The sequence below is a fragment of the Lipotes vexillifer genome, unplaced genomic scaffold, assembly GCF_000442215.2.
Source record: "Lipotes vexillifer unplaced genomic scaffold, Lipotes_vexillifer_v1.1 scaffold875, whole genome shotgun sequence".
Lineage (NCBI taxonomy): Eukaryota > Metazoa > Chordata > Mammalia > Artiodactyla > Lipotidae > Lipotes > Lipotes vexillifer.
Window position 1 is genome coordinate 2,310,936 of NW_006792177.1, and position 15,423 is coordinate 2,326,358.

The 15,423-nt window shown below is 37.5% G+C and overlaps 1 protein-coding gene across 1 annotated transcript in view; it reads right to left on the reverse strand.

Moving 5' to 3' along the window:
- The window catches only part of DNAAF9 (dynein axonemal assembly factor 9), a 189,723-nt gene that overhangs the window by 94,300 nt on the left and 80,000 nt on the right, over nt 1-15,423 (reverse strand). Inside the window, exon 9 of the mRNA XM_007465433.1 lies at nt 4,028-4,105. Coding sequence (XP_007465495.1) covers nt 4,028-4,105 — 78 coding nt within the window. The remainder of the gene's footprint in view (nt 1-4,027; nt 4,106-15,423) is intronic.

Consider the following 15,423-nt stretch of genomic DNA (forward strand, 5'->3'; position numbering starts at 1 on the left):
GGAGGGAGGAAGAAAAAGATTTAAAAGAAAAGAATTACATGATGTAATAAATACAAGAAAATGAAAATAAGTAAAATAGTAACAAACACCAGTGAGACTACCATCTTTAGTTTCTAAGACACTGAACACAAATTATTTTACAAAGATGGAAATATACTCTGCTTTTACTTTCCTCACCAAACATATTTTGAACATCTTTCTAAATCAAATCTCAGAGCAGTATGCATTTTCTCTTTGCAGGATCTGACCAAGAAGCATGGAGTTGTAGGATCCCTGGCCATCAAAGAGCTGCCAGCAGTGACTGACCAGTAAAAATTAAGGCCTAGATGCTAATTCTGACTATAAGATTACCAGTCTTAGCAAAGAGAAAATACATGTGAACAGAAAAGTATTTGGATATTGAAGAGAAAAAGAGTTTTTAAAGAGAACTTTGGAGGCTATGAAGCAGCTAAGCAAGAGAAGAGAGAAGGAAAAAAAGTAGATTTTAAGAAGTAACATGGGTACAGATTGGCTTCCTTTTTAAAAATTATTTATAGGCACAAGTAATGACTAGAATTGTATTTTAACTTCTTTTGGTTGTTGGATTTGAATTTTATTAACACTTGTAGACTCAACACAGAGATCCCTGCACAAATTTATAGTCATTTTCATACATATTTATTTTATCCTACTTAGGGTTTACTGAGCTTCTTGATCTGTGGATTGATGTATTTTATTTCATCAATTTGGAAAGTTCTCAGACATTATCAACTTAAATTTCCAGCCCCATTTTCTCTCTACTCTCCCTTCTGGGACTCCAATGATCTACTATGCTAGATCATTTGACACTGGCAGATACTAGATGCTCTGTTCCACCCCTTTTGCTCTTTTTCTCTCTGTCCTTCAGTTTGGAAACTTCCTATTGACTTATCTTCAAGTTCACAGAACTTTTCTTCATTCGTGTCTAATCTGATAAATTAGCCAACCTAATAAATCCTCCATTTCTATACCATATATTTTTCATTTCTAGCATTTCCATTTGGTTCTTTTTATAGTTTTCAGGTCTCTGCTAAAATTCCTCAACTCTTCACACATGTTGTCCCATTTTCTTCCAGATTCTTTAGCACTTTTATCAGTTACTTAAACAGATCAAATTTTCTTGTTTCTTCCAGTCTTATAATTTTTAAAAAATCATATGCCAGACATTTTGTATAAAAGACCAGTAAAAACAGAGGTAACAGTACCATTTACCTCTAGAAAAGGGCCACTAGATCCCTTTCTTTTGTTAGGCCACTAAAGCAGGGATCTAAGTCAATTTGATCTATAATTGATCAGGGTTTGTGTTTTGTAGCATTTGTAGTTTGGTTTACTTCATCACTAAATTCAAGTATTTCGAGGGTGGGGTGTGAACTTTGATAAAGATTTTGCTCAGAGCACTGGGACAAGATTCTGGAAATCTCTTTGCATTTTATAGCTGAGCCACCAGCTTGTGGAATCATGGACAATCTCTCCCTGCTTTACAAGCTGGCTACCACTTTTCTGGATGGCTAAGGAGTTCTCTTTGCTCTCTAGTCCCCTTGGCTCTGTCTGTGTAGAGAGATCCTTGCCTTGCTGCCTTGCACCCAGCCTTAAGAGGGCAGCTGCTTATACTCTGTAAAGACCTGGAATGCCTCCAAATGACTTCTCTCAGCTCTCCTGCGCTAATCCAGGTTATAGCTGAGTGTCAAGTACCTCAGGGGGGATGGTTCTCAGTGCTCCTGCCTGGCTCCTAATCTTTGGTGGACTACCCTGAGCGCTTGTGAAGACCTATGGTTTACAGTTCAGGGGTAGGTGCTGACTCACTCACATACAGCCATTAAAAGCTCTTTAAAAGGTCAACTGATTTTTACTTATCCCTGTCTGTGATAGATTTCTCTTCCTCCTGCTGCTCTACTGGAAATGAGAACAGTGTCCTATGAAGGGCCCTACTTTTTTAGAAAACAGAGTTCTTTGAGGTTTCCTTGCATCTTCAGCTCTCTAATGATTTTACACTATTATTCTGTTGCATATTCAGATTGTTTTGGTTATTAGGGTGAGAATAATGGTCTCTTTTGACTTTCTATATCCCTAACTGGGAGTGGAAAACCATGGTCATTTTTATTTCTTATTTTGTGAACAGCCAATTCCGGTTGTCTCCCAGTTCCCCACTGTTGTATTTTTCTTATCAATTTGTAAGAGCTCTCCATAGTGTAGTGGGTATAAATGTGCTCAATCATATTTTGGTATAAGAAATATCACCTTACTTTATTCTTTCTAAATAAAATTAAATCTGGCCCTGAGTCCTCCTCACTCTTCCTGTGAGATGGGAAGCCCACTATCAGACATTAAAAGGGCTTCCTTTCTACTTCTTCATGGTATCACTTAAGAATACCAAGCTCACTGGAAGTCAGAAAACCAGGAAATGGCCTGGTCTACAGCCCATGATGATTACCACTGTTGCTTCTTCAGTTGCATGATGTCACTGCTATTCTAGGTGTAATTAAAGATGCTCTCCTGAGTGGTCCCATTCCATTGACTCCAGAGATGCTTGTGATGTTCTCAAAACTACAATGCTATGTCTAGCTTCCATGTGTGACCTGAAGCATCCTCACATTTAGGGCACTGCATGCAAGTGGGGCATGGGTCCCAGATACTATGCAGAAACTCCTAAACTACTTATCTCTCTTATTTGTCTGTAGTTAAATTTTATTTAACATTCTTACACTCTTTTTTTCCTTTTTTTTCTTGTGGCCTGGCCATGCCACGCAGCTTGCAGGATCTTAGTTCCCGGACCAGGGATTGAACCTGGGCCCTCAGCAGTGGAAGCACGGAGTCCTGGCCACTAGACCGCCAGGGAATTACCATCATTCTTACACTCTTAATGTTGTAATTTTTGCATTTTCACTTTTTCCCATAATTAGGCAAGCCATGGACTGATGATGATGATTAGGTCTTTTTAAAGAACAAAAAGTTCAGGTTTTAATTTTCTTTTATATTCCTATTTTATCAGAAATGTTTAACAGAATGGATGTTCAATTTCATCAAATGCCTTTTCAGCATCTATGGAGTTATCATAAATGGTTCCAAGAGAAAAATCAGTAGTGATTACATTAATAGATTTCCTGATATTAAACTAAATATTAAGCCCTTAATAAACTCTGCTTTATCACAGAATGTTCTTTTAATATGATACTGTTTGCTACCATTTTACTTAAAGTATAGGCATTAATATTTGTGAGACTGATGTGCAGTCTTCATTTTTTGAATTATTTTTGTTGGGTCTTGATTTCACAGCTCATTTCATTAGAAGGCTACATACAAGCTGTGCTTTTTCCATGCATATCCATCCATGACCCCTGAGAGACACTACTGAGCTGTTTAAACTAAGTATCTATACCTTAGTTTTGTTTGTTGCTCCTCATTGCAAATTGCTCTGCGCACTGTGAATTTTTTCTTCAAAGTTCAGATGAAAACTTAATGCCTGCCCCTTTAATCCAGGAGTCAGTAAATTATGGCCTTTCCTTGGAACACAGACACACTCACTTGTTAAAGCACTGTCTATAATGGCATTGCTGAGTAGTTCGAACAGAGACACAGGGCCCACAAGGCCTAAAATGTTACTGTCTACCCCTTTACAGAAAAACGTTGCCAACCCCTGTCTAATCCTTGATTCTTTTAAGGCATACACCAACTTTTTAATCTTTTCATGCCAGAGAAAGAGTGCAAAAAGATACCCTCTTTATTGTTTTTCTAAAGTCCAGCCCAACGGAAAGAATGTCTTTAGGTCAAAACCTAAATCTTGGACCAGGCAGGCAGCCTTGGTCTCATCTCAGGTGAGGTTTCCTCAGAGTGGAAGAGGTCCCCTGCCACCCCCCAAGAAGTTCAAGATAATAATTGGGGAAGAAACTGTTCAATTCTTTGACTAAAGCAAACTACAATATATCCTGCGTTTCTACAAGTTAAATACCATTAGTAGATAATTGAGCTGGTTGTAATATTTATAAGTTAAATACACAGTATAGCTCCTTACTTCTGAAAGCAAAGTCTCCAGAGACATAGGATCCATCTTGCTGTAGACATTCCATAGATTCAAACTCACATCCTGCAACTGCAACACAAGGGGAAAAACATTGAAATAACTGGGTCAGTATCATTAGGATAATCAGAATTATGTCCTGACATTTAGAAATGACTACCTTGGTGAAAACTCAGTGATTAGAATAATAAATTAAAATTTTATATTATATTAGAACCTATACATATTAATAAATGTGTCCCATTCAAGGAAACTATCTGTTCAGAGACTTTGGTATATCTTCTGAATATCTTCAATGATGGGCATATATATATATTTATATACATACACACAAAAATATTTTGTCTTTGTTTAGAATAAAATTTTAATTAAAATAATACATTCCTATAGTTTTAAAAAATCAAATACTAGTCCTAAAGGCTTGTAATAAAAAAATTTTAATCCCAACTCCAACCTTTCACAAACCTCCACTAGTCTTAATCCTCAGAGGCAACCACTTTGAAGTCTTTTAACATTTTCTTTTTGGTAATTACCTCCATATTTTGATATAAGTTTCTATCACTATTTCTTGATTTATCAATTTAGAAATTAAATACTGACTTATGGCAAAGATGTAGCTCTGTTACGCCTATCTCCATTCTCATACGTTTTCTCACATATACACCTTAACATTATCTAATATCATAATATGACTTTTTTGGTTATACCAGTAGTTACTGTTTATAATATTAAGGATATATATATATAAATATATATATTAAAAAATATATAAAATTTACTGCAGGCCAAGTGCATACCATACTCATATTTGCTTTCTTAAACAAATTTTGTTTTTCCAAGAGCTACCAACAGCTTCATTCTTTTCATTTGTGTAATTTAAAAACTCAATCCTAAAATTTTTTCTACCTTTCCCACTTAATTTGCTAGTACGCTTACACTAGGGTTTCTCAATAGCAACACTACTGTCATTTTGGGCCAGTTATTCCTTTGTTGTGAGGGGCTGCCCTGTGCATTGCCTTGTGCAAAATCCCTGACCTCTACTCACTAGATGCCTACAACCCACCCCCCAGCCCCAGACCAGGCAAATCAAAAGCATGTCCAAATATTGCCAAGTGACTTGGGGGGAGGGGGAAGAAGGGACAGCAATATCACCCCAATTGAGAACCACCGGCTTAAAGATATCAGATAATCTATCATTGCTTTTTCTTCTTGCTTCATTCTGGTATGCCTGTTATGTAAGCTTGCTGTGCAACTGCAACTTTCACTATGAGACTTCCCTTTGCTATCATCCTGGTGCTCTCACGTGATGGATCTGATTCCATGGCTTAATTTGTCTCCTGTTCCTTGGTTAACCTGTTTGCTGGAGAACATCCTCCAACAGCTTTCTAAGAAAAGATTAATGGGAGGAAATTTTTTTTAGTTTTAAAATGTCTTTATTCTGTCCTTACGACTAATTTGGCAATCACTGATGCTCTTTCATTCTTCTGTATTCTTTAGTCTCTCTGTGCATCATCCTGGATAGTTTCTACTGCTATGGCTTCAAATTCACTAATCTTTTCTTTGGCAGAGTCTAATTTAATGTTACTGCCATCCAGTATATTTTTTCATCTTAGATATTGCAATTTTCGCTTCTAGAAGTTCAATCTGAGTCTTTTTTATATTTCCTGTTTCTGTTCAACACGTTCAGTCTTTCCTCTAGCTTCTTGAACATATGGAACAGTGAGAATAACTTTTAATTCCTTGTCTGCTAATTCTAACATTTCTGTCAATGTTAGGTCAATTTTGATGGACTGATTACCTTATTATCAGTCATATCCCCACTTCTTTGTAAAGTGATAATCTTTGGATGCCAGACACTGTGAAGTTTACCTTGTTGGGTGCTAGATATTTTTGTATTCCTATAAATATTCTTGTGATTTGTTCTGGAATGCAGTTACTTGGAAACACTTTGATCCTTTCAGTTCTTGCTTTTATAAATTGTTAGGAGGGTCCAGAGCGGTGCTCAGACAAGGGCTGATTATTCCCCACAGGAGACAAAACCCTCCTGAGGACTCTATCCAATGCCCCTTGTGAATTATGCATTTTTCAAGTCAAACTGGTGGGAACAGGTACAATTCCCAGCTCTGAGCATGCATCAGGCACTGTTCTGGAATACTTTCAGATATTTTTTTCTTCCTCCACTTTCAGTAGTTACATCACACATGAACACATAGATCAATAGTCTGTTGAATACTTGGGATGTGGGGGTGGGGAGAAAGAGGAATCTTGGCAGATCTTGGGAGTTCTGTTTTGGAGCAAATATTTCCTCTTTAGTACTCTAGCCGTCTTGGTCTCACCAGACTCTCAGCTGCATCTACTCAGCTCAGGAAGTGCACTGGGATCGACCTGGGTACCCCCTTCCTGTGCCATGGCCTGGAAATTATCTCAAAGTACAGTTGACCCTTGAATAAGGGGGTCTGGGGAACTGACCCTCTGTGCAGTTGAAAATTCATGTATAACTTATAGTCAGCCCTCTGTAAATGCAATTCTGCATCCATGGATTCCACCAACTGTGGATCGTGTAGTATTATAGTATTTACTACAGAAAAAAATCTGCATATAAGTGGACCTATGCAGTTCAAACTCCTGTTGTTTAAGGGTCAACTGTAGTAAGCTAGGACATTCATGGGGCTCACCTTGTTTATTTCTCTCTCTCAAGGCAATCACTATTCCTCATTGCCTGATGTCTATTGTCATTGACAATCAATGCCTCACATGTTTTGTTTAATGTTTCTTTTGGCTGGGGAAGGAGAGAAATCAAGTTTCTGTTGTCTTATTGCATAAGACTTATTTTTTCTGATTTTTATGATATTCTTTAATCCTCAGTGTTCAAAAAAGGCATAGATTTAAGGTTTTTCTACTCTCACTGATGCTTGCTAAAAAGCTTTTATTTCTCTTTATCACTGGAAATGTTTACTTTTTTTTTTTTTTAATTTCCTCCCTTCTGATATCTCTGCTCTATTTTTCTAGAACTCCTACTTAATGGCTATCAAACCTCATGGATAAGTTCTCCATGACTTTTATGTTTTTTCTCATATTTTCTACCTCTTTTATTTCTAAACTTTCATATTTTGAGATTTTCCAAACTTTACCTCCCAACTTCTCTGTTAATTTTATCAATTATAATTTTCCAGAGCTCATATTTTCCTTTATATTCATTTATCACAAAATAACACTTATTCTAATAAGTCACCAAATCTTACATTTCTCTGGGCATCCTAAGGAGAGTTTTGTATCTTAACTTTTCCTCTATATCATAAATCATCTTTGGTCTTAATCAGAGTTTTTAAAAAATCTTGATCTTTTTCTTTCAAGTTACAGGTATTTAATCAAATGTGTGGTGAGCTTCACTGCCTGTTTATATTTTCAAATGAAAAGGCTGATTGGATGCTTTCTGCTCTCAGCAGAGCTTGTCAACTACCAGGAAGTTTTATAGGGAGAGTAGACAGGCAGGAGGCAGTTATTATAGGATCTCTACTCCCTCATATTCTAAGTGTGAAAGTGTAGATAGAGAGCTTTACTCTCAGCCATCAAAAGCTACACTACCCAATGAGTTCTCTTTGTTTTGTTTTTCAGTTTCTATAGAGAAACCCAACCCATCCACTCACCTTGTTCCTTGTTTTTCCTAGTGTGGAGGTGGCAGTTGGTAAATGTCTGGTTGTTTATCACTTGGGAGGTGGGGAGGACGACACAGACTACTACATAACCTTCAATTAATTCATTTTTGATATCACCAATTTCCATCCTCTATCCTCCATTTTATTACCTTCTTCCTCACTAATTTAACCTATTTGGCTCCTTCCTCTGTACTGTGGAACAGATTTACAGGTGTGTCAACTGATTAGATTTTTGAGGTACTGAATTGATTTCTATTTTTAAAATTTATTTATATTGAAGTATAGTTGATGTGCAAAATCATGTAAGTTACAAGTGTACAATATAGTGATTCACAATTTTTAAAGCTTATACTGCATTTATAGCTATTATAAAATATTGGCTATATTCCCTGTGCTGTACAATATATCCTTGTAGCTTATTTTATACATAATAGTTTACACCTCTTATTCCCCTACCCCTAATGTTGCTCCTCCCCACTTCCCTCTCCCCCTGATAACGACTAGTTAGTTCTTTATATCTGTGAGTCTATTTCTTTTTCATTTTATTCACTAGTTTGTTGTATTTTTTAGATTCCACATAAAATATCATATTTGTGTTTCTCTGACTTATTTCACTTAGCATACCATCCAAATCCATCCATGTTGCTGCAAATGGCAAGTTTTCATTCTTTTTTTATGGCTGAGCAGTATTCCATTGTATATATATACACCATATCTTCTTTATCCATTCATCTACTGATGAACACTTAGGTTGCGTCCATATATTGGCAACTGTAAATAATGTTGCTGTGAACACTGCACTCTTGTTGAGTTAGAGTTTGGGGTTTTTTTTTTTTTTTTGAATGTATACCCAGGAGTGGAATTGCTGGGATATAAGATAGTTATATTTTTAGTTTTTTGAGGAACCTCCATACTGTTTTCCACAGTGGCTCTACCAATTTACATTTCCACCAACAGTGTATGATGGGTTCCCTTTTCTCCACATCCTTATCAACATGTGTTCTTTTCGATGACAGTCATTCTGACAAATGTGAGGTGATATCTCATTGTGGTTTTGAGTTGCATTTCCCTGACGATAGCGATGTTGAGTATCTTTTCACATGCCTGTTGGCCATCTGCATGTCTTCTTTGGAGAAATGTCTGTTTAGGACTTCTGCCCATTTTTTGATTGGGTTGTTTTTTGGATGTGGAGTTGTATGAGCTTTTTATATATTCTGGATATTAATTCTTATCAGTTGTTTCATTTGCAAATATCTTCTCTCATTCAGTAGGCTATCTTCACTTTGTTGATTGTTTCCTTTGCTGTGCGAAAGCTTTTAAGTTTAATCAGGTCTGACTTGTTTATTTTTAATTTGTTTATTTGCATTAGGAGGAAGATCCAAAAAACTATTGCTACAATTTATGTCAGAGTGTTCTGCCTAGGTTTTCTTCTAGTTTTATGGTTTTATGGTTTCCGGCCTTACACTTAGGTCTTTAATCCACTTTATTTTTGTATACGGTGTTAGACAATGTTCTAATTTCATTCTTTTACATGTAGCTGTCTGGTTCTCCCAGCACCACTTACTGGAGACTGTCTTCTCTCCATTGTATATTCTTGCCTCTTTTGTTGTAGATTAATTGACCATAAGTGCATGGGTTTATTGCTGGGCTCTCTATTCTGTTCCATTGATCTATGTGTCTGTGTGCCAGTACCATACTGCTGTTATTACTGCAGCTTTGTAGTATAGTCTGAAGTCAGGGACTGTGATTCTTCCAGCTCTGTTGTTCTTCTTTCTCAAGACTGTTTTGGCTCTTTGGGGTCTTTTGTGTTTCCATACAAATTTTAAAATTATCTGCTCTAGTTCCATGAAAAATGCCATTGGTATTCTGATAGGGATTGAACCGAATCTGTAGATTGCCTCAGGTAGTATGGTCATTTTAACAATATTACTTCTTCCAATCCAAGACCATGGTATATATCTTTCCATTTGTGTCATCTTTAATTAAACAGTGTTGTACAGTTTTCTGAGAACAGGTCTTTTACCTCTTTAGGCAGATTTATTCCTAGGTATTTTATTCTTTTTGATGCAATGGTAGATGGGATTGTTTCCTTAATTTCTCTTTGTGATAGTTCATTGTTAGTGTATAGAAATGCAACAGATTTCTGTATATTAATTTTGTAACCTGCAACTTCACCAAATTCACTGATGAGCTCTAGCAGTTTTCTGGTAGTGTCTTTAGGATTTTCTATGTATAGTATTATGTCATCCGCAAACAATGAAAGCTTTACTTCTTCCTTTCCAATTTGGATTCCTTTTTTGTCATAAATGGCTTTTATTATGTTGAGGTATGCTCCCTCTATGCCCACTTTTTGGAGGGTTTTTAATCATAAATGGGTATTGAATTTTGCCTTTTCTGCATCTGTTGAGATGATCATATGGTTTTTAGTCTTCAACTTGTTAATGTGACGTATCACACTGATTGATCTGCAGATACTGAAAATTTCCATTGATAAATCCCACTTGATCATGATGTATGATCCTTTTAATGTGCTGTTGGATTCAGTTGATGATTTTGTTGACGATTTTTGCATCTATGCTCATCAGTGATACTGGCCTGTTATTTTCTTTTTTTAATGATAGCTTAGTCTGGTTTTGGTATCAGGTGATGTTGGCCTCAAAGAATGATTTTGGAAATGTTCCTTCTCTGCAATTTTCTGCAATAGTTTCAGAAGGACATAATTCTTTTCTAAATGTTTGGTAGAACTCACCTGTAAAGCCATCTGGTCCTGGACTATTGTTTTCTAGGAGTGTTTTTGTTTTGTTTTGTTTTTGTTTGTTTTTGATTCAATTTTAGTACTGGTAATTGGTCTGTTCATATTTTTTATTTCTTCCTGATTCAGTCTTGGGAGATTGTACCTTAAGAATTGGTCCATTTCTTCTAGTTTGTCCATTTTATTGATGTATAGTTGCTCGTAGTGGTCTCTTATGATCCTTTGTATTCCTGTGGTGTCAGCTGTAACTTCTCCTTTTTCATTTCTGATATTATTGATTTAGGCTCTCTCCCTTTTTTCTTGATGAAGCTGGCTAAAGACTCATCAATTTTATCTTTTCAGAGAACCAGCTTTTAGTTTCATCTATCTTTTCTAGTTTTTAAAAAATCTCTATTTCATTTATTTCTGCCATCTTTATGACTTTTTCCCTTCCACTAACTTTGCGTTTTGTTTGTTCTTCTTTCTCTAGCTCCTTTAGGTGTAAGGTTAGGTTGTTTATTTGAGATTTTTCTTGTTTCCTGAAGTAAGCTTGTATTGCTATAAACTTCCCCCTTAGAACTGCTTTTGCTGTGTCCCATAGGTTTTGGATCATCGTGTTTTCATTTTCATTTGTCTCTAGGTAATTTTTTACTTCCTTTTTGATTTCTTCAGTGATCCATTCGTTGTTTAGTAGCATATTGTTAACCCTCCACGTGTTTTGTGGGTTTTGCAGTTTTTTTCCTTGTAGTTGGTTTCTAGTCAGTGTTGTGGTTGGAAAAGATGCTTGATATGATTTCAATTTTTAAAAAATTTACCAAGGCTTGTTTTGTGGCCTAGTACGTGACCTATCCTGGAGAATGTTTCATGGGCACTTGAAAAGAATGTGTATTCTGCTGCTTTTGGATGGAATGCTCTATATCAATTAAGTCTATTTGGTCTAATGTGTCATTTAAGGCCAGTGCTTCCTTCCTGATTTTCTGTCTGGATGATCTGTCCATTGATGTAAGCGGGGTGTTAAAGTCCTCTACTGTTATTGTGTTACTGTTGATTTCTCCCTTTATGTCCATTAATATCTGCTTTATGTATTTAGGTGCTCCCATGTTGGGTGCGTATATATTTATAATTGTTATATCTTCTCCTTGGATTGATTCCTTGATTATTATATAGTGTCCTTCTTTGTCTCTTATAACAGCCTTTATTTTAGGGTCTATTTTGTCTGATATAAGTATTGCTACCCTGGCTTTCTGTTAATTTCCATTTGCATGGAATACCTTTATCCATCCCCTCACTTTCAGTCTGTGTGTGTCTTTAGACCTGAAGTGAAGCCTCTTGTAGTCAGCATATACAAAGGTCTTGTTTTTGTATCCATTCAGCTACTCTGTGTCTTCTGATTGGAGCAGTCAGTCCATTTACATTTAAGGTAATTATTGATATATATGTTCTTATTGCCATTTTGGTTAATTGTTTTGGGGTTGCTTTTGTAAGTCTTTCTTCCCCTTTTTCTTCTTTTGTTCTCTTGTGACTTGGTGACTATCTTTAGTGTTATGTTTGGATTTTTCTTTTTTGTGTATATCTATTACAGACTTTCGGTTTGTGGTTACCATGAGGTTTTTATATAGCAATCTATATACAAACTTGATTGTTTAAAGTTGTCTTGATCTCTTCATTTCAAATGCATTTTAACAATCTCACAGTTTGCACTCTCCTCCCCTCACTATGACTGTTTTTGATATCTGTTGAGAAAATTAATAAAGTAGTCTTGTTCAGGCTTCAGATGCAGAAGCAGGCCTCTGACTGACCCGTGACCCAGCCTGGACTGCACGCTTGCTTGCACACCTAACAATGCTGCTAGCAAGGCAAGCAGCACTCACAATAAGAAAGGGAGTGGGTCTTGGAATTTCTTGAGCCCTGGGGACCTGGCCAGTCCCCTGGGGTCTGGAAAATCTTGTGACCCACATGGTGAAACAAACAGCATCGCTAAAGTAAATCCAGAGCTGCATTTTCGCATGCAAACTGATATCAGTTTGTGGCCTGGAATTACAAATGGAAGCCCCTGGAACTCTGACCTGAAGTCTCACCCATGGGGTGGATGCACCGCCCAGGACCCTTCCCAACTGGGACTCCAGACTGGTGTTACTCAGGATTCCCAGCTGCTGTTTGGATCTGGAAGTAGGTGTTGGCTCAATTCTGTGATGTATATATACCGTGTTATGTTTTTCTAATATTCTTATTCCTTTCCTTCTAATGATTGTATATTAAAATTAAGCTAAATCATCTTTCATTAAAGGATTAAAGCTGTTTATTTGTGTGAAACAAGTGGTTATTTTGCCAGCGAATCAACAAACCTTAAAACAGAAAGCAGGCTTTCTGCAAAACACCACCACAATTTACAGCTAATTCTTCTGTGTATCCCTTAAGTGCTTATTGTGTATATTTGTGGATATTGTGGACTTTACTACTTTTGTCTTTTCACCTTTCTACTAGGTTTGTGCATGGATGATTTCCTACCTTTACTGTATGTTTTCCTTTACTGATGAGCTTTTTCATTTCATAATTTTCATGTTTCTAGTTGTGGCCTTTTCTTTTTCACCTAGAGAAGTTCCTTTAACATTGGTTGTAAAGCTGGTTTGGTGGTGAACTCTTTTAGCTTTTGCTTGTCTATAAAGCTTTTGCTCTCACCAACAAACATGCATGAGAGCCTTACTGAGTAGTGCCTTTGTGCTTGTAGGTTTTTCCCTTTTGTCAATTTAAATTTATCATGGGATCTCGCGGGATCTCAGGAGCTCTCGGGGAGCCGGCAAGGGAATCCTGGAAACAGGAAGTCAGGGCTGCTATCGCTTCCTGCTTCGCGGGTTCACAGAGTGTTCTGTGAAGCGTGTGGCTCACGTCACCTATCAAGCAAACCCCAAACGTCCTAGGTGCGACACCGTTCCCCCCACCTTCCTTGCTCAGAGACACAGTGAAGCGGCACCTGGCTCCAGAGGCCTGGCCAGGTCAGGGAATGGAGCTCTGGCCCGAAGGCTGTGCAGGGGTGCGATGTCTTGAACTTTAAGGTAGTTTATTCTGATTTCTGCCTGAAGGCTCTTTCATCAGCCACCTGCCAAAGATTGAATATTGCACAAAGGAGACTGTCTCAGAGCCCCATGGAAAAGGCTATACCAGCCGAGTGGATGAAAGGCTCTTGCTGCTCCAGCCAGGAGTCAGGACTCTGCCTCTGAGGTGGGAGAGCCAACTTCAGAACACTCGTCAAGAAGAGACCTCCCAGCCCCACATAATATCAAACGGCGAAAATCTCCCAGAGATCTCCATCTCAACACCAGCACCCAGCTTCACTCAACGACCAGCAAGCTACAGTGCTGGACAACCTATGCCAACCATATAGCAAAACAGGAACACAACCCCACCCACTAGCAGAGAGGCTGCCTAAAATCATAATAAGTCCACAGACACCCCAAAACACACCACCAGACGTGGACCTCCCCCTTAGAGAGACAAGATCTAGCCTCATACACCACAACACAGGCACTAGTCCCCTCCACCAGGAAGCCTACACAACCCACTGAACCAACCTTAGCCACTGGAGACAGACATCAAAAACAACGGGAGCTACGAACTTGCAGCCTGCAAAAAGGTGAACCCAATCACAGTAAGATAAGCAAAATGAGAAGACAGAAAAACACACAGCAGATGAAGGAGCAAGATAAAAACCCACCAGACCTAACAAATGAAGAGGAAATAGGCAGTCTACCTGAAAAAGAGTTCAGAATAATGATAGTAAAGATGATCCAAAATCTTGGAAATAGAATGGACAAAATGCAAGAAGCAGTTAACAAGGACCTAGAAGAAATAAAGATGAAACAGACAATGATGAACAACACAATAAATGAAATGAAAAATACTCTAGATGGGATCAATAGCAGAATAAATGAGGCAGAAGAACGGATAAGTGACCTGGAAGATAAAATAGTGGAAATAACTACTGCAGAGCAGAATAAAGAAAAAAGAATGAAAAGAACTGAGGACAGTCTCAGAGACCTCTGGGACAACATTAAACGCACCAACATTCGAATTATAGGGGTTCCAGAAGAAGAAGAGAAAAAGAAAGGGACTGAGAAAATATTTGAAGAGATTATAGTTGAAAACTTCCCTAATATGGGAAAGGAAATCGTTAATCAAGTCCAGGAAGCACAGAGAGTCCCATACAGGATAAATTCAAGGAGAAATACGCCAAGACACATATTAATCAAACTGTCAAAAACTAAATACAAAGAAAGCATATTAAAAGCAGCAAGGGAAAAACAACAAATAACACACAAGGGAATCCCCATAAGGTTAACAGCTGATCTCTCAGCAGAAACTCTACAAGCCAGAAGGGAGTGGCAGGACATACTGAAAGTGATGAAGGAGAAAAACCTGCAACCAAGATTACTCTACCCAGCAAGGATCTCATTCAGATTTGATGGAGAAATTAAAACCTTTACAGACAAGCAAAAGCTGAGAGAGTTCAGCACCACCAAACCAGCTTTACAACAAATGCTAAAGGAACTGCTCTAGACAAAAACACAAGAGAAGGAAAAGTCCTATAATAACGAACCCAAAACAATTTAGAAAATGGGAATAGGAACATACATATCGATAATTACCTTAAATGTAAATGGACTAAATGCTCCCACCAAAAGACACAGATTGGCTGAATGGATACAAAAACAAGACCCATATATATGCTGTCTACAAGAGACCCACTTCAGACCTAGAGACACATACAGACTGAAAGTAAGGGGATGGAAAAAGATATTCCATGCAAATGGAAACCAAAAGAAAGCTGGAGTAGCAATTCTCATATCAGACAAAATAGACTTTAAAATAAGGACTATCAGAAGAGACAAAGAAGGACACTACATAATGATTAAGGGATCGATCCAAGAAGAAGATATAACAATTGTAAATACTTATGCCCCCAACATAGGAGCACCTCAATACATAAGGCAAATACTAACAACCAT